At 37.8% G+C, this 20,145-nt stretch overlaps 1 protein-coding gene across 1 annotated transcript in view; it reads right to left on the bottom strand.

The window, feature by feature from the left end:
* The window catches only part of LOC142548757 (anaphase-promoting complex subunit 1), a 34,894-nt gene that overhangs the window by 13,225 nt on the left and 1,524 nt on the right, over window positions 1–20,145 (bottom strand). Inside the window, exons 3-20 of the mRNA XM_075657268.1 lie at window positions 19,800–19,884; window positions 19,361–19,647; window positions 18,360–18,465; window positions 18,065–18,222; window positions 17,182–17,369; window positions 17,036–17,105; window positions 16,217–16,387; window positions 15,251–15,738; window positions 8,060–8,519; window positions 7,555–7,887; window positions 7,005–7,088; window positions 5,732–5,824; window positions 5,504–5,563; window positions 5,327–5,425; window positions 5,044–5,184; window positions 4,774–4,854; window positions 4,402–4,473; window positions 4,052–4,123 (exon numbers count right to left, since the gene is read on the bottom strand). Of these exons, the coding sequence (XP_075513383.1) occupies window positions 4,052–4,123; window positions 4,402–4,473; window positions 4,774–4,854; window positions 5,044–5,184; window positions 5,327–5,425; window positions 5,504–5,563; window positions 5,732–5,824; window positions 7,005–7,088; window positions 7,555–7,887; window positions 8,060–8,519; window positions 15,251–15,738; window positions 16,217–16,387; window positions 17,036–17,105; window positions 17,182–17,369; window positions 18,065–18,222; window positions 18,360–18,465; window positions 19,361–19,647; window positions 19,800–19,884 (3,048 nt within the window). The remainder of the gene's footprint in view (window positions 1–4,051; window positions 4,124–4,401; window positions 4,474–4,773; window positions 4,855–5,043; window positions 5,185–5,326; window positions 5,426–5,503; window positions 5,564–5,731; window positions 5,825–7,004; window positions 7,089–7,554; window positions 7,888–8,059; window positions 8,520–15,250; window positions 15,739–16,216; window positions 16,388–17,035; window positions 17,106–17,181; window positions 17,370–18,064; window positions 18,223–18,359; window positions 18,466–19,360; window positions 19,648–19,799; window positions 19,885–20,145) is intronic.

Below are 20,145 nucleotides of genomic sequence, written 5' to 3'. Positions count from 1 at the left end.
GAGATAGTGGATAGAGTGGATGTTTAGTACATTCTCTGGTTCCTTTTCTAACAGCAATGGGAAGATCCAGAACGGTTGTTGAATTAGTGGTTTGTTCAACAGGTTGTGTGTGTAAAGGTGGATCTGATCTTACCGTAATTTCATTTCCAGAATTGGGATTGGATTCTTGGACTTGTGTCACTTCAGGAACGGTCTTTCTCCTTGAATACACCTGAGGAAATCTTGGGAAATGTGAGTAGGAGATGATACGGGTTCAGTGACAGGATCGGGTGACTCAGATGTGACTGGTTCAGAGGACTCGGGTTCAACAACACGGGTTGGCACATACGGAAGGTCAAGGGTTTTAAGTGGTTCAAAGGACTCACAAGTACTATCTTCCATCATTGAAATCTCCCCCTGAAGAGAGGACTTGGAAAAAAAAGGTTTATTTTCTGTGAAAGTGACATCTGCAGAGATGTAAAATTTTCTGTTAGAGGGGTCGTAACACTTGTATCCTTTTTGAGTGGATGAGTAACCGAGGAAAACACATTTGATGGCTCTGGGGTCTAGTTTCCCTCTATGGTGTTTGTGGACATGAACAAATGCAGTACACCCAAATACCCTAGGTGTGATGCCATTTGAGGTTCTGAAGTGAGGATAGAAGCTATTAAGGACCTCTATGGGGCTTTTGTTTTCTAACACGCGGGAGGGAAGTCTATTTATCATATATGTGGCAGTAAGAACGGCTTCTCCCCAATAGGACTTAGAAACATTCCCTTGAAACAGTAAGGCTCGGGTGCTGTTGAGTAAATGGCCATTCTTTCTATTCAGCTACCCCATTTTGTTGGGGTGTGTCCACACATGATGAATCATGGATTATTCCCTGAGATTGGAAGTAAGGGGATAGAATCTGATTGAAGTAATCTCTAGCATTGTCTGTCCTAAAGCTTTTTATTTTGACTCCAAATTGATTTTGAACCATTGAATGGAAATTAGGTATAATAGTGCTAACATCAGATTTTTGTTTAAGAAGAAAGAGCCATGTAACTCGGGTGCAATCATCAATTAAGGACACAAACCACCGAGCCCCGGAAACATTAGGTATAGTTGAAGGACCCCATATGTCACTATGAATCAAATGAAAAGGATGAGAACTTCTTTTATTGCTAATAGGAAAAGATACACGGGTATGTTTTGCCAATTCACAAATGTCACACTGAAACTCCGAAATATCTAATCCTTGGAATAAATGAGGATACATTATATTTAGGACCCTAAAAGAGGGATGACCAAGACGTAGGTGGTATAGCCAAATGACATCTTTGTTTGAGGAACTAAGGAAAGATGAAGACAAGTTGCTCCTGAGTTTCTGGGATGGCTCAAGGTGGTAAAGACCGTTCCTTTCCTTAGCAAGTCCAATCCTCCTCCCCGAGTCCTGGTCCTGAAAAACACAATAAGAAGAGCAAAAAACAGCATAGCATTTGAGATCATGAGTCAACTTCTGAATAGACACAAGGCTCGTTGACAGTTTGGGTACATGGAGAACGTTTTTAAGGATAAGGCTAGGTGTGATATGTATATCACCAATCCCTGCAACAGTAGCTAAAGAGCCATTGGCCACAACAATTTTTCTATTACTTGGACATGGGGTATAGGAAAGGAAGATTTGTGATGTGGGGGTCATATGGTCTGTAGCACCGGAGTCTATGATCCAAGAGTTGGGATAGAATTTGTCTAAGACATTCATGCAAACAGGTTTACCTGAAAGAGCCATTGAACATGCTCCAGAAGGCTTCTCAAGAGATCCCATTAAGCTTCTCAGCTTCTCAATTTCTTCGCTGCTGAACCCCCCTATTGCTGAATTTTCTTCAATATTGGGCTGCTCTGCCATATGTGCCTGAGGCCTTTGTTGCCCCCCACGGTTGCCCCATTCTCGGCTCGGAGGTTTACCATTCAGCCTCCAACACATCTCCCTTGTATGCCTCGGTTTCTTGCAAAAAGTACACCAAAGATTGTCTTTGTTCCCTTGGTTATCTCTACCCGAGTGTTTAGGCAGATCATTCTTCGACTGCTCCTGATTTGTTTTCGCTGCTAAGGCTGACCGCAGATCATTCTTCGACTGCTCCTGATTTGTTTTCGCTGCCAAGGCTGACCCATCCATAGTATGGGGTTCTAGCATGACACTCCTCCGACTTTCTTCTGCTCGGATTAATGAGATTGTCTCTTCTAGAGACGGTGTATCCTCCTTGCCGAGGATTTGGGTTCTAACTTGATCAAATTCAGAATTCAGTCTAGCCAAAAAATCATAAATCCTATCCTTCTCAATGAATTTCTTCAATGTGGCCGCATCATCAGGGCATTTCATCTCAATTACCCGATAGTGATCCAATTCCTGCCAAAGATTTTGCAACAGGGTTGCATACTCTATGACAGATTTGTCTCCCTGCTTGGTGGCGGAGGTTTTTTCCTTAATTTCATACACCAGGGCAGCATCGCGGGCCTTCGAGTATGTGCGGTTGATATAGTCCCAAATTTCCTTTGCTGTATTCAAGAACATGCAAGTGTCACTGATCGTTGGCTCCATGGAATCCCATAGCCAGGACATAATCATGGAATCCTCCTCATCCCATGCGGCAAAGGTTGGATCCCTTTCTTCTGGTCCGGTTCCAAGTAGGTGATTAAGCCTCCCTTTGCCCTTTAGGTATGTGAGGACAATTTGGGACCATTTGAGATAGTTCTTCCCATTGAATCTGTTGGATGCCCGAATATTCTGCAACTCTCCAATTTTCTGAACAAAATTGGATTCTTCGGACATTGACATGGTGAAGAAGAGATTCACAGCAATGAAGGCTGGAACACGTAGAAATGGAAGCCCAGGAAAAAAACTGGAATATGAAAAGGAAACACACAGCAATGAAGGCTGCTTGAAGAATACGAAACCCCAGAAAAATTCCTAGGGCTCTGATACCATGTGGGAAATCAGATAATAGAGAAAAAGAATTTTTTTGTATGTCATTCTCTTTGAATTGATATAATACACGGTATTATATAGGAGATTACAAGGAGAAAAATAAGGAAACTAACTCAATCCTAAATCTGGAAACTACCTAACTAATTCCCTCAATCTCAGGGATTACAAATTAATTCTACCAACCTATTTACAGAGCTATTTACAGCTCAGCGACACCTCGACAGATACCTCACAGGAGCAGCCTGAAAATAATATATCTTAACTGATACTGAAAAGTTGGTATCATACTATCTAGATTCCTCATCCAAAAATTTGAAGTCCCAAAACTTTTCATCCATGTTTAATATGGATGAGTACCACACCCTTTCATAACTGGCTATGTCATCTAGAGTGACACAATTAAGAACAATCCCCAACACACAATCAACCAAAATTCTCTACTTGTAATAACCGGAGACCAAGAGCAATTTACCGATGAGGGTTATCGTTCATAATACAGATCTATTAAATCATAATATACATACATAAAACATATCTATTGAATTACAATTTGGATACATCTTGTTTAGCCAAACCTATGCTAGGAAAAAAAAGGAAAGAAAGTTGGTGCTAGCAGCACTAGTTCCCACTAGGCTAGAACTCCATAGAACATCCGGCCTAACTCTACTTGTTGATGCCACTAGTTCCAATATCATTAGTCCCAGACCTCCCGGTAATGGGCCTAGCGGATGTGAGAACAGCCTTAAAACCACCTTATACAGCCAATGTTGAAATTGGGAATCTAACAATGCACTTTTTTCTTAGCTAAAACTAAAGTTCTTCAATCTTTTTATTCACATTTGTTAATTCTATTATGGTTGTGCTTCTACGAAATTGCCAATGTATCAGCAGAATGCAAGAACGCGTGCAAAAAAAGAGTTCCATGGTAAGATGAAATTGCCAATGTATCAGCAGAATGTAAGAACGCGTGTAAAAAAAAGAGTTCCATAATTAGATTAGAAGTACTCAATATCAACATCAAGCATTATACCACCAACATAAAATAAAGCAAGCATTCGATGTAATCAAAATAGGATCTCAAGAAGAATATGATAAATGTACCAGGAGAATTTGCATTGTTTGTGGGTGTGATGATCCCTCGTAAAGAAGGCCAACAGACACTAATGCTGCAGACTGTAAATATAAAAAATGACATCAAAATGTCTTCACAATTCAAAGTGGAACAAAAACATATGAAATATCAAATGATCTGATTTGATGAAAGTATGATAGAAAAAAAAAGAAAGTATGATAGAAATATCAAAATGCTAGAGATTATCCAGAAGCAGAAATACTGGAATATCATGGTGCAAACATTTAGTTCTGAACTCAAGAACAAAAGTAATATGAATAACCAAATAACCAAAAGAATAGACATGCAGTTCTTCTTTTGTAATAATTCTTAAATGTACCTGTATTAGGGTTGGCAACTCCAATTCTGGGAAGGAAGATGGATGTCGCGCAGGTAAGTGTACATAAAGAGACTGGTTAAATAACCAGTGAGGTCAATATTAAACTCAAAGCTTTAAAGGAAATGTCTTCCTTCACAAAACAGCACAATAAGATCAAATGTGAAACAAATTTTCATGAGTAAAACAATCAATTGAACAAAAAACATGCGCCAATTAGACCATAAGTCATCACAAATGATCACATAGTAAATATAAAAATGTAGGCAAACAAGTGGGAAACCTTATGCCAGAAAAAATTGTTTAACCATAAAAAGAAGATAAGATGAGCCATGACACGACAGGGAAAGAGACAACTGGTATCTGCTTTCTTACCTTTGAAATAGACGGTTGCATCGTTCCTCTGTATGAGGCCGCAAGGCCAATCATTAATCCCACAGTCGTACTTTCATGTTCCTATAAGATAAAGATGGATAATAGCATGTTAAATCATGTTTACTGTGTTTCAAGTGAAATGGAGAAAAAAACAGCAGATAAGCAATTTAAAGCACTGTTTGGAGCAGTCCTCGTCATCAGTTACATCAAACATTTGCAAGGAAGATGAGAGGGAACACGAACAAAATATGATTACATCGAGGAAATGACCTGTGAATAATATTGGAAGATATCAGTGATAGTTAAGACACGAAGATGTCCATGTAAACCCAGGGCAAAAAGTAGGCCCGCATGAGTAATATTGGGCTCGTCCGGTTTGTTATACAGTATCCATGTTCTAGACATCTTTCCCTGTGCACAAAAGTAAACAAAGTCAAACCTGAAAATTCTTTTGAGGACACTTTGTGTACAAAGAAGGGAAGCGGAGGGGAAACCTATAATCATTCAACATCTAAGACAATTGAATTAATCCTCATCATATGTTAATAAAAACCTGAAGAGGAGCCAGTCTCAAGCCAGCAGCAACGGCATTGTGAAATTCAGGCCAAGACTTTAGTTCCTGAATATTTCTAAGGTTGGGGTCTAAATTAACCTGCAAAAGTTAGAATTCTTTCACATTAAAATCGATGTCTGTAAAATTGTATAAAACATGTCAACGAACACAGCATACAGTTGCATTCTGTTGCGCAGGCAACCGACCAGCCAAAACAAGCTTCGGAACTGTAAGGGCCTGGATAACATCAAATGATAGGGTTACAACTCATCACATCCATTTAGGTAGTGAAACAAAGGTAACAACATAAGTGCAAAAATAAAATGGAAAAAAAGGTGATGCGAAGAATTTGGAAAAAAAAGATGTACAAGATAATATGACCGAAAAATGGAAGATAATTAGCACCTCTGTTAGGATGGTACATATGGTACCCAATGTAAACGCACCACGTCCAAATGGAAGAGCAGTAGTTCGCTGGGCAAGATGCCACAGCTGAGTCTGTAAAATTACACGAGAGCAAACCAAGTTATATGTCAATTACAGTGTTTTACCTGATCTTTTGGGCTATTGACCAGAAATTATCATTAATTACACGATCGCTGAGACTTAAGTTTACAAGGAAATTACAAATAAGAAACAATCCAAACACGAGAAATTGAGATGAGCATCAACAGAGTTGTTGTGGGGATACACAAGAGCATGTAACAAATTAATAGCCCAATATACAACACAACTGTCAAATTCACTGTAAATGAAAGGGCATACGCAGTCAGTTGGGAGCCACATTCATAGCCATTGATAAACGAAAGAAGACAAGCCTTAACCTAAATCAAATGTTGAAAACATTGTGTTGCAAATCACTACCAAACCCTCCTTTTTTCCGGGGGTGTTTTCTTTTAAAAAAAAAACAAAGATGGTTGTAAAGAAAATCAGTTTGCAACTAAAACACAGAAAGATGATCAATCTCAGACCACAAGTTTCCCAAAAAAAATAAGTATGATAATTCACATGAGTTGCTATGACCTTGACGCTCAGATAAAAAGATTTTTCAGATGTGGGATTGGCTTAGTTGATATGAGTTCAACAAGCTTCAAACCTGTACTTATGGTGGTGTTGGTTGGGCTTTCCACTACTTTCAACTCAAGATTTTGGCTTTTGAAAGCTTGAGCAAGTTTCTTAAAGTCTATGTTGTGTGTTATTTTAGATAAGTGTTTTGAGTAATATATTTATTCAAATCAATTTTATAATTGTTTCCACAACCATTTCAATTTAATAGATGGCTTAAGAATCGTAACTACATCAATTATTATAATCATTTAGTTACCAAACAATAGTAGTGTACTATCATTAAAAATAGTAAACTAGTAAACTTCATCTTAACAAATATAAATTATATAGCATGATCATGAGATTAGAATGAAATGTGACGAAGAAAGCAAAGGTAAATCCTAATAAAAGTTTACCCAACCTCATCATTGCCGAGAGAAGCAAGTGGTAAGGGGACACTTAGATTTAGTAGTTACAACTATACTTGTGTTATCAACAAACATAGGAAGCTACAGTATGACATACAAATATCTTCCTTCCCATGGCCCCGACAAGAGTCCCAAACCAGTATGAATTATCTTAAAAGCCAGCTTATTTATGGTAAATATAAAAATTTGCCAGTTACTAATACCTGTTGGAGGTCCTGATCAGATGCTGTAGGATTTGCAGGAGTTTGAATCGCAACAGGCCTTGCAGAACACAAAAGGCGTCTAACCTATACAGTTCAAAATTTCAAATATATGGTCATGCATAGTATAAAAGTGTCGAGAGTGCACAAAAGTAACACACATGAGTGACGAAGCATCAAGGTCAAGCTTCAAGCTTTACGAGTTTAAAACTATGTTTTAGTTATGTCAAGCCAATCCATAGGTTAAAAAACACATTAACATATAAAATTTATGAGTAAATATAAAAATCTGATAAAGTTACCATTGAGAGTAACCATTAAAGAACATTTTGGTGCCTCAAAGAACATTATAATTAGTAATTACTTATTATAGAACTAAAGTTGAAGTTTGGAAAGGAACCAAACAAAAGTAAATGCAATAATTCAAACAAGAAATAGTAATATTCAACATGCAGCAGACATCATTTCATTGTGATCCAAAAGTAATCTGAAACCAATGGTTCACATTCATGCGGAAAAACCAATTTTGACATGGTCTTAGCTTGAAGCGCACCTCATTCAGACGCAGATCTCGACCATACCGAAGTTGTGTGCTAGAGTTGAAAATGTGGTCCATTCCATCCTTGACAGTTCCCTCCAAAGCATCTACATCCTCTACCTTGGCACTATCGAATTCAAGTGTATCCAAAACTGAAGAAGGAATTGTCACTGGATGAAGGTGTAACATGTAAGGTGTAGATGCCGAAATCAGATTTAACTTCTTATCATCGAGTTTGACAGATTTAGATTCTGTCAAACGCAGTAATGCCAAATCTTCTCGACCAAGGAGCACATATGCAGCAGCAGACCAATCTGTCGGAGGAGACTCGCGACACTTGTCCAATGCCTGGCAATTCATAACCATCATTCAGGTTCATCATACAAATTCAGCCACATGATACTGTTAGCAAAAGAATTTCAGACAACTAAGATGCAAAACACAATGTCAAGACAGTAAATGTAATTAAGATAACTAAAATAATTAGTAAACTCTAAAATGTACAAATTACTCATGTTACATGTCGAAGAGGAAGAGAGACACCAGCTGGCAGTAAGTCCAAGTGTTGCAAACCAAAATTCTCACCAACCATCGCCAAAACTGTTAGCTCTTCCTGAGTACAATATGATCCAGAAGCAACGTTACAGGTAACACCAGATGACAGCCTCTTTCCTGATCTTTCAGCACCACACAGGAGGCTGTAAAATGAAATTATCTTGCGAGCCCAATTCGCTACACAACTTGAATCTTTACTAATCAGATGTGGCAGATCACAAATACTTGCGGCACTACATCCATGTAACATACACTTTTCCAGCCATCTAAATAAACTTGGAGGGGTCTTTGGGGACCATGAGAAATTAATTATCCCAGAGTCTTTCAGAACTCCAGGAAAGTCACGTCTGTAGTGATCCATGTAGCTCACTTCATGCAAGAAGTCGGCAACATCGCATAAGAGAACAACCAAAAGTCCCAAGTCCCTAGGAAAAGGCATAAAAGAAATAAGTCTGCACATGTAAAACTCAGACTGCAGAATAGTGTATGAATTTTTCTTACGGTCAACCCAACAAAAGGTGCTGAGAACAAAAGACATAATGCCAGTTACTCCAACATAGAAAGTTCACAAGAAGCAAATTCAAGTTACACATCATAAAGTCCAACCGATCTGCAGAGAAACCAAAAGCCCTGAACTATAAAAAAAAAACAGACTTTGTTGAAGATTAGATAGGAATCCTATAAGGATTTGATAAGATCATATCAAGCAATTTATGTTTAAATCTTTTATCCTTTCTTTGTAATTTAAATATTTGGATAGATTAAGTTGTTAGCTTTAGGTTTCCTACTTTCTATAAGTATAGCTTTGTATTCAGCTTTTATTATGATGTGAAATAAATGATTCTCATCTTCACGATCTCTTCATAAAAACCACATGGTATCAGAGCGTGCGGCGGCCGATCAATGACAAAATACGGGACAAAATCTGGGATGGCCTCCACTTCTGAAGCCACGACTCCAGCACCCACTCTTCAGCTCATAAGCGACGCATCGCCCCTCTCCATCACCTGCCATAAACTTAATGGCAAGAATTTCTTACCTTGGTCACAGTCCGTATTCATGTACATATGCGGCCGAGGGAGAGAAGACTTCCTCACATGTTCCGCAACATGCCCCGAATCCACCGATCCACACTACAAGACGTGGAAGGCTGAAAACAACCAAGTCATGGCTTGGTTAATCAATTCAATGATCCCTGAGATTGGGGAGAATTTTCTTCTTTATTCTTCTGCCTCGGAGATTTGGGACGCTGCCCGTGAATCCTACTCCTACATCGACAATACAGGCTGAGCTTTTTGCAATTGAATCGGCTGTACACGATCTCCGACAAGAAGAATCCACAGTGACCGAGTATTTCTCTACTCTTACTCGCAATTGGCAAACCATCGACTTGACCGAGACGCATGATTGGAAATGCTCCAAAGACGAGAAGCTGTTCAGATCATTTATCGAAAACAAACGAGTCTTCAAGTTCCTCATGGGCCTCAATAATAACTTCGACGACGTCCGAGCCAGAATCCTTAGCACAAACCCACTGCCTAACCTCCGCGCATCTTTCTCAGTGGTTCGCCAGGAGGAAAGTCGACGAAAAGTGATGCTAGGCTCATCATCACAATCATCTGATAGCTCTGCCCTTGTTGTTCAACGCCAAAATAACTCATCAACTACTGATGTTACAACCTACCAAGGATTTCGTCACGGACAGCCTCCAAATAACACAAAAGGAAAAAATTATTCTGGGACGTCCTTGGTGTGAATTTTGCAAGAAATCAAGTCACAATATCGATAGTTGCTGGAAGATACATGGGAAACCAGCGGATTGGAAACCAGCCAGAGAACGTCGCGCTCACAGCGTTGTCTCTGAGCAGCCCTCATCTACAGCAGCACCTTTCACCAAGGAACAATTGGATGTTCTCCAGAAGTTTTTCTCCCAGCATACGACACCATCACCATCTCCTGTCATCGGCACAGGTAGCACAGCTATTCCAGGTGATATTCCCCTTACTCTTACTTCACATACTGATTTATCGAGTTACTGGATAGTAGATTATGGTGCTTCAGACCATATGTCCAACCAATTGCAAATGTTCACATCTTACAGCCCCTTACGGGTCCCTCAATCAGTTCGAGTTGCAGATGGTTCTTGTACAAAAGTACTTGGTTCGGGTTCAATTTAGTTATCCCCAGAATTATACTTACATAACGTATTATTCGTTCCCGCACTTCATTGTAATCTGTTGTCTGTCAGCGCCTTGAACAAGAAATTACATTGCTCTGCAATTTTTTCGACTGACTCGTGTGTTTTTCAGGACCTGGAATCGGGGAGGACGATTGGCAATGCTGAATGTTGTACAGGTCTCTACCTATTAAAGATGAAGTCGCCCTTAGAGTCCCTATCTTCCAATGCCTTTGGCCATCATACTTCCGTAGTTCAATCCTTTAGAGATAACAAATTTTTGTTATGGCACTATCGTCTGGGGTCATCCAAATTTTTTGTATCTCAAGAAACTATTTCCATCATTAGTGAATAACGACATTTCTCGTTTACCTCATTGTGATATTTGTCAATTTTCAAAACATACTCGCACATCGTTCAAACCACAAACATATACACCATCAAAACCCTTCTCTCTAATACATAGCGATATTTGGGGTCCTTCTCGTGTAAAAAACATTACGGGTACTCGATGGTTTCAATTATTTGTAGACAATCATACTCGTCTGTCTTGGGTTTTTCTCATGAAAGACAAAAGTGAGACGTCTACAATTTTTAAAAAATTCTCCGCCATGATACATACACAATTCTCGACTGATATTCAAATTCTACGAACTGATCGGGCTCGGGACTTCTTTAACACAGTTCTTGGAAAATATCTAACAACTCGGGGAATCATTCATCAAAGCTCCTGCGTTGATACACCTCAACAAAATGGTGTCGCAGAACGAAAAAATCGCCATCTTCTTGAGGTGGCTCGTTCTTTATTGTTCACACATAATGTTCCTCATCATTTCTGGGGTGAGGCTGTTCTCACAGCCATGTACCTCATAAATCGTATGCCTTCTAGAGTTCTTAAGTTCCAAACACCTCTTCAATCTATCCTCAGCATCTATCCAAACTCACACTTAATTCACAATATTCCATTGCGTGTCTTTGGGTGTGCATCATTTGTGCATATTCATTCCCAGCATAGAACAAACTTGACCCGCGTTCAGTTAAATGCATTTTCCTGGGGTATTTATCCAATCAAAAAGGGTACAAATGCTATTCCTCAACCACAAAAAAATTCTACAATACCATGGATGTCACCTTCACTGAGTCTGAACCATTTTTTCCACCTTCCTCAGCTCAGAGGGAGCAGGTGATTAATGACCTTCAGAATCTGGATCCTATACAAATACATATTGATGACTAAACACTATCCCACCAAATCATTCCCAAATTCTCCCTTTTGATCATGTTTATACTCGTAGGAAGTCTCCTCAAGACCAAACATACAATCAGCAAACCAAGAGCACTCCCTCAATTCCAGATCCTCTGGAAAACAATCAAGGTACGCCAATCTCCAAACACATGATATTGATGATAGACCAATTGCACTAAGAAAAGGTACCAGATCGTGCACCCAATATCCTATAAGCAATTTTGTCTCTCTTGATCTATTGTCTCCTGCATATCAAGCTTTTGTTGTGAATTTAGACCAAGTACAGGTCCCATCAAACATCACTGAAGCCCTGGAACATCCACAATGGAGGGCGGCGGCCTTTGACGAAATACATGCTCTTGAGAAAAATAACACTTGGCAGGTCACGGAACTCCCTCCTGGAAAACGAACGGTTGGTTGCAAGTGGATTTTCACAATCAAACATAAGGCTGATGGGAGCGTCGAACGATATAAAGCAAGACTAGTAGCTAAAAGGGTTTACTCAGACATATGGCATTGATTATCAAGAGACATTTGCACCTGTCGCCATGCTAAATACAGTTCGTGTACTCCTATCTATTGCTGCAAATCTAGACTGGCCCCTATATCAACTTGATGTCAAAAATGCCTTCTTAAATGGGGATTTGGAAGAGGAAATCTACATGTGTATTCCACCTAGATTCGAATCCAAGACAACGGCCAATAAAGTCTATCGGTTAAAGAAATCTCTTTATGGTTTAAAGCAGTCTCCCAGAACTTGGTTCCACAAGTTAACGAAAGTATTGAAAGAAAGTGGATACACACAGTGCCAATCAGATCACACTATGTTTGTCAAGCATTCCAACCCAAACAGGATTTCTGTTATCATTGTATATGTTGATGATATTATAATTACTGGGAACACTCAAGTCAAGCAACTACTCTCAAGAGAATTCGAGATGAAGGATCTAGGGTAGTTGGAATATTTCTTGGGAATGGAAGTGGCCAGATCAAAACATGGAATTTTTATTTCTCAGAGGAAATATGTCCTTGACCTTTAGAAAAAGACTGGGATGTTGGGATGCAAGCCGGTTGATACTCCTATGGATCCAAATATAAAACTTGGAAAGAATGAGGAAAGTCCAAAGATCGACAAAGGGCGATATCAGAGATTAGTGGGCAAACTTATATACCTATCTCACACAAGACCTGACATTGGATTTGTTGTAAATGTTGTCAGTCAATTCATGAACAATCCAACTGAAGAACATATGGATGCCGTTTTTCGCATATTGAAGTACCTCAAACGATCCCCTGGAAAGGGACTATGCTTCCAGAAGACAGCTCTAAGAAACATACTGGTATACAGTGATGCTGATTGGACAGGATCTTCCACTGACAGACGATCCACATCTGGGTATTGCTCATTCGTATGGGGCAACCTTGTAACATGGCGGAGCAAGAAACAACCTGTGGTAGCAAGAAGCAGTGCAGAAGCCGAGTTTCGGTCCTTGGCCAATGGTACATGCAAAGGGATATGGATACAAAGATTATTGGCAGAACTGAAAGTAGAGGGACATCAAGTGATAGAACTAAAGTGTGACAACCAAGCTGCGATAAGTATTGCCAAGAATCCAATTCATCATGATCGAACTAAGCACGTTGAAGTCGATTGTCATTTCATAAGTGAAAAGCTTGAGAAATGGACTTTGAAAATCTGTTATGTCCCTAGCCACTCACAAGTTGCAGACATTCTAACTAAGGCCTTATACCGACCAATCTTTGAAAACTTGGTATCCAAGTTGGGCATGATCAACATATACAACCCAACTTGAGGGGGAGTGTTGAAGATTAGATAAGAATCCTATAAGGATTTGATAAGATCATATCTATAAGGATTTGATAAGATCATATCAAGCAGTTTATGTTTAAATCTTTTATCCTTTCTTTGTAATTTAATATTTGGATAGATTAAGTTGTTAGCTTTAATTTTCCTACTTTCTATAAGTATAGCTTTGTATTCAGCTTTTATTATGATGTGAAATAAATGATTCTCATCTTCACGATCTCTTCATAAAAACCACAGACTTTAATGCACTGACAATAGAATTTATTCTTGGACTGTGATGAAATTCAATGCAAGGCCTTTGAGTCACCATTGATGAAAATAGGGAAAAATGATGCCAGGAAAGATAGAAATCTAACTTCATTAAATGATTGTGTCAATTGTGTCAATCTATATCATGGAGAATCCAGTGAGGTGTGAACAAAATCAGTGACAAAATGAATATTGCAAACACATGTGTTCATTTGAAATACATGTTGCTTTCAGCCCGTCCCATGATTCACTCATACTCTATGCACATGGGCATGTGTTCCAACCCTGAGTGGAATTTTACAAGTTACAATATTAGCACCAGGCCAGATAAAATGATTTATGTTACTGATTTTTAAGATAATTTTTAGCAGGTGTGTCAGCATCTGATTTGAATTATGGTCCTCATCAATCTCATATATCTTTTGGTTGTTTAAATGACGTGTGCTGCAAATCTTTACATTCACTCAGATTTCAATGAGGCGCAAGGTGAGGTGTGCACCTTATCATAAATTTTAAAATTCACATATTCAAAGTGAATTTTACTAAAATATTACAACAAATATATATTTCACAAAATATTAAATAATAATGTAAATAAAAAAATTATGAATAAACCTCTAGGTATCTAATCATCAATTTCTTCTTAATATGCCTAAAGAAAGCCTAGATGAAGAGTTGGAGTGATCTTGGAATTAAATATGTAGCTAGAACTAAATTATGGTGAAAAATTGAGGGAAAGAATGGTTGCTCAACTCTGATGTAGAACATCTCCTGTAATATATTCATTTAATTGCGTGAAAAAAAGAAGAAAGACAAATCAAGAACAAAAAAATAAAATAAAGAGTTGGCTCTGCATTAATTAAGCATTAACGCTGTTACAAAATTATGGACTTAGGTTATTAGGCCAAAATTGGTCATGGGCTTTTGTCTTTGAATTAAATCTATAAATTGCACCAAGAGTTTTGAGTCTTTTTGATGATGTGCAGCATCGCGCCTAAGGCATGACCTGTGCCCTAGGCGCGCCTTTTGCAAGGGGTGTGCCTGAGAAATCGCACCTGGCTGCGCCTAGGCAGTGTGAGCCTTTAACGACTCCACTCCTGGATGTATATACTAAATGGAAAACTTAGACAACAAATATCTTCACATCAATGAAAACCTCATTTTATCTGCAATTCGATTTTTTAGATAAATGCTAAATGTAGTCATGAGCTGCTGATCATGTATAACATAAATTTTATATTAAAAAAAAATTGGTTAATAAAAGTTAATTATGACAGAGTAGACTATCGGCAGTGCTAGGACTTCTATGTTAAATGTCTGCATAATAAGTGTTTAAGTTAGTCAAAGAGTTGCATGGAAAGATATGTTCATCTAACAACTTTTACAACAACAAGAGCATCACAAAATCAACTTAACAAAATCTGATTACTGTTTAAAATGAATATATATTATAAAAAAAAGTGGGAAAGGATGCCAATTGGGAATGCTCCTAAAGTTTCCATGCACAAAAAAGAAATGGCTAACATGGCATCCTACCCCTCATGTCTCAACTCATAGTTATTCCATTTCAGCTCACCAAAAGCGAAGTTATATGAACCATTGACATGCATGTGATGATCTTCATGGAGATTAAAAGGAATTTTATAATAGTAAATACCTTTTCCGAAGATTGTCAAGTTTAAGAGTTTCATAAACTGCATGCAATGAATCCAAAGTTTCAGTCAGCAACTCCATATAGAATGATATATCAGCATTAGGTCTGTCAACAACTGACCCAGATAAATCTGATCTCAGTGTGACAGATGGCTTTCCATCGCAAGGAAAAGCTATATGATTACTTCTCAAATATTGTTTGTGGTATTTGCTCTTCATAAGGAACTCCCATGATGAATTTGAAGCTGAATCTGCCAATAGTTGAGAGGCAGGACCAGGTTTCTGACACATCTGTAATATTACAGTACAGAAGGACTTCCATTCTGAATCAACATTGGAATCTTCCTTGGCTAAATAACCTGAATCACCATCACTCCATAACAGGGCAAGGAAGCGAGTGAACAATGTAGAATTGAGCCCTTCTGCCATTGCTGCGACACAATCATTAGTTAGGGATGATGAAGGGCCCCGCCGCAATGCACACCTATAAATCTAGAACAAAAGAGAAGGTAGTATTCATCATTTATGCTATGAAACACTATAGAAGAACAAATGAAATTTATAACACAAACTGAATGAGTAATTAGTAATTAGAATTGAACTGTCATGGCATGTTTTTGTGTCAAGCTTCCAGTTTTTCAGCCTCAAGGCTAGGAATCCAAATAAATCCAGTAGGTTTTTGCCGCTTTTGGAAATAGGAATATAAACATGCATGGCCATAAAAAATTGTCTTGCTTCCTACAAAAGTTGAGTCAAGTAGATCAAATACATTCCGTACTGTTCCAGAGTTTTTCGCTCATAACAAGGTCAAATTTGAGAAAGTTCCACAAGCACAATCTAATGTTTGGGCTATTTTTCTGAAAAGAATCCACAAGGAAAAAAATTAAATTTGAGCACTGTAATAGTACTTTGACAGATAGAAATGGAAGTTAAAATTTTCAAGAGACCTATACATATTTCTTATGCAAACCTGTCCATTGTTCAAAACCAAATTAATGCGCCCTTCGACAGCATCAGTCAAACCCACAATCTTCAAATCATGGGTAGTTGTGTCAGTGGCTGATAGCTTTACATTACTAAAAAGCTGCTCTTTACCCGAAAGAGAAGGCATAATATATTTGCACAGGCATAGCTTCCCAGACTGAAATTTAAATAGTAACATTCAGGACTCAGGATACCATGCATAATACTTCAGTAGAATATAATCTAACAAGAGTAAACTGTAGCTTTTCAGAAATGTGAGTGAACTCCCGAGGGAAGAATCCAAAACATTTAATGCATGTACAAAACATTATGTTTTTCAAGTTGACATAAGCCATGCAGTGTTGTGCAAATCATTGAAGCTATGATTTGTCTGAAACAGAAAAAATGCATCATTTTTAATGCAGGGACCTACTGTAACTTAAGTATGAGCGTAATCTTCCGACATGTATAACTCACACCATCTATATATATATATATATATATGCAAAAAAATTGTCTTCTTATGACAGCCTAGAAAGGAACTAAATTTCAAACTGTTGAGTGAACAATTTTTGCATAAATTGACTTTAGCAGAGAAGTTAGACCGTCAAGGACACAAATTATCAGGTTGACATCCATGAGTGCAACAAGCAAGATGATTTGGGTTCAGTGACCGTGGAAACGATCTGCATTGCAAGATGCAGCAATAAATTTACAATAGAAAAGGAAGGATGCCAGTTAGCATAAGTTTATAGAAAGAAAAACCATCAGGTACAGATATAGATATTCTATTGAGATATAATAAACCAACAATTCAACAACTTACATAGAGAAAAAGGTCGTATTCTGGGGTCAGAGCAATAATATCCCTGATTGGAAGTTGCCCTACTTTCGCTCTGCATATGTCACACCTTCGATTCACAATATGAAAAGGAAGCCAATAATTTAGAAGAATCAATAAAGTATATTTACTTGGGACGAGTGACAGTAACAGCAGCAGCAGCAATTGCCGATATGCACCAGCTGACATCAGGGTTCATTTCGCAGATGACCTCATTATTTAGTTCCAGACTTCGAAGCCCCAAAGATAACAGCTTCTTTTGATCTTGAAGAAGGACACATATTATAGGAGCAACATCCAGATCACTCGCCATAAAAACCTAAAAATTTGTGAGTGAGACAGTCAAGAGAGTTTCAGGAAATAGGGATGGGAAAGGCAAAACAAGCTTCACAACGTATTGTAATAAATTTAAATATGATAAAGGAAGTTCGAGTACACAGATAAAGAAAAATAACAAAAAATTCATATCATATAAGATTTCTTAACAAAAATAAAGAAAAGTAAATTACGTCATCAGAAGCATAAGAATATATATCTGTATAGACAGATTAACATTCATCACCACTGATATCATATCTTTCATGTAAACCTATTTTGACCATATATTTTTCACCTGGAAATTTCAATCCAAAAATAGTTTTCATAGAAATTCGTACGCGAGAATATTGTGGTTATCAGGGCTAGTAATAATTTGGTCTAAAGAATACATACAACAATGGCTCAATTTCGGATCATAAATTGGAAAAGTGGGCTTAAAAATTTCAGATATTATATTGTTAACTCAAGCTTGGGCTAATCTCTCTTTGTCCCAGTTAGCTTGCAGTGTTAAAGTGAGGATATCATGCTTAGAAGCCCAAACCTAGTTCTCGTATTTGATTTTAAATTGAAATGTTTATTCAAATAAAACCATGTATGTTAAAAGAGAGGGAGAGCGAGAACAATAGTTAGGTTTCTGAGAACTAAAGATAGGACTTTCAATTAGAAAGCACCAAGGACAATAATAAGCTTTGGCACCTGACTAGCAGCTGTTTGTGACCCTTTCCCCTGCCATATTCGTCGGAAAAAATGCTTCCCCATCATGTCATAAGAAACTAAGCCAGATGATCTAGTATTTGTTACTTCAAGATTGGAGTTCAAAGACTCCACAACCCAAAGAGAATGTTGCATCTTCCCTGTAAAATAACATTGCAAATTAAATGACAGGCACCTCTATTAACAAGTCCATTCAATGAGGTAAGTATAATAGTGCATATGCATTAAATCAATCCATTCAACGAGAAAACTGAATAAATAAAATTACTTTAATTACCTTTATTGTACGATAGCATCAGAGGAACATAATGACTCGTCCAAATTGTCCTTTCATCAAATTCCCACATCACGTTAGACTTCCCTCTTTCTTCAATATAGGTTAACTGGGTAACCACATGATATTATGTTTTCATTAAATAAACAAATGTAACTATGAAATGAGAAAATGTTGGAGAGAGATACCAAGCATACTCAAGATAGATTTTGTTTTGGCCACTCGGCCTATGCTCACTTACAGATTACCAATGGCATATGAAACTCTTGCTTTCTACAACAATTTACAAACACGGAAAGATGATGGCATCTATCAACTAATGGAAAAACCAAGTGATGAGAAGGAACCGCTTGATGGCGAGAAGTGGTGGACTGAGCCAAGGTTAAAGGGTGGCAGTCGCCGCCTAAGAATGAAGAAATATTTTATTTCATGAGTAGTTTATCCTCCTAAAATTCAATTTTTGTTTGACGTCACTCCCCTCCCCAAAATCCTGGGTCCCACCACCCAAAACAAAGAAATCATGGAGAATCAAAAGCATCAATTTGGTTTTAATACTCCTTTTCAAGTTAAAGATGCATTATCTTTTATCAAATTTGGGCAATTACAGCCACTCCACAAATAATAAAAATGTAGAAGTTGATGGTTAGCTTATAATTTAACTCCAAAAAAAATATTAATGATCGGATATCATATACTAATTCTTAAATGAAGCTCTCACTGTATCTTATATGGATCTGAATCACTAAATGACCCATTGTTTAGCCATGGACAGCGTGAAGATTTCTTATGTATAGTAAATGAAAACCATCTTAATATATTCTACTTTGGGCCCTGCCTTTGATTGTGTAGTATTTGATAAATATTTGAAAACTGAAGAATAAATTAAGTGAAGCTGGTTTCTCAACAACATATGCAACCAAATTATTTATACAAACAGATGGTGACAAGCATGTACACAAAAATAAGACTGAAGTTTTCTAGAAATTGAGAAGCTATATCAATACCTGAGGATCTTCAAATGGATCCTTCAAAATCAGATGGGATGACGCCATTATTCCATCACCTCTGATACCAAAATCAGGAGAATGCATTGGAAAGTAATTATTCTGAGGACTGTATCCACAGTCTCTTTTTGAACGGAACACATCACGAGCACTTAAAAGGGGGTTTGATGATGAAAATGACATATTTGTCAGGAAATTACAATCTGGTTCATGTTGGAGAAGTAAGCCATAGGGAAGAGGCCATATAGATGTAATAGTCTGAGGAAGCGGTATAGATGCCACTTCACCTGTTGAAATTGGAGTAAGATCGGTTAGCACGACACATCTGAAAGGTTATGATTACCATGGTGAATAACATGATACAGCATAGAAAAAATAAATAGGATGTTGTCAATCTTTATCAACGTCTATAATATTTTAAAACACATGATTGACACACCTGACACGCTATATATGGTTAAACTATTAACTTCAAGAACACAAAGCAAGGCTTCAAATATATCACCCATCCGGCACCAGCATGCCTGCATTCTAGCAACAATATTTAGTATCCAAGTGAGTATGAAGCAACAGCTCGAAATATTTTATTAAACGTGACAATCAGAAACTAAATATCTCTCTTTCAGCTAATTCTGCAGGCCCAAAAAGAAAATTAAAACATATTTCCCTAAGGAGAAATGGTTCTTATGACAAACCACTGGGAAGGGTCTGGTTAGTAGGTATCTGCGAAAACCATTCTTCTTATTTAGCACAATTGCTTGCTTTAACAGGTACGCGAAGGAAAT

The sequence above is a fragment of the Primulina tabacum genome, chromosome 6 (genome assembly GCF_025594145.1).
Source record: "Primulina tabacum isolate GXHZ01 chromosome 6, ASM2559414v2, whole genome shotgun sequence".
NCBI lineage: Eukaryota > Viridiplantae > Streptophyta > Magnoliopsida > Lamiales > Gesneriaceae > Primulina > Primulina tabacum.
This window is presented reverse-complemented; position numbering and strand designations above follow the sequence as displayed.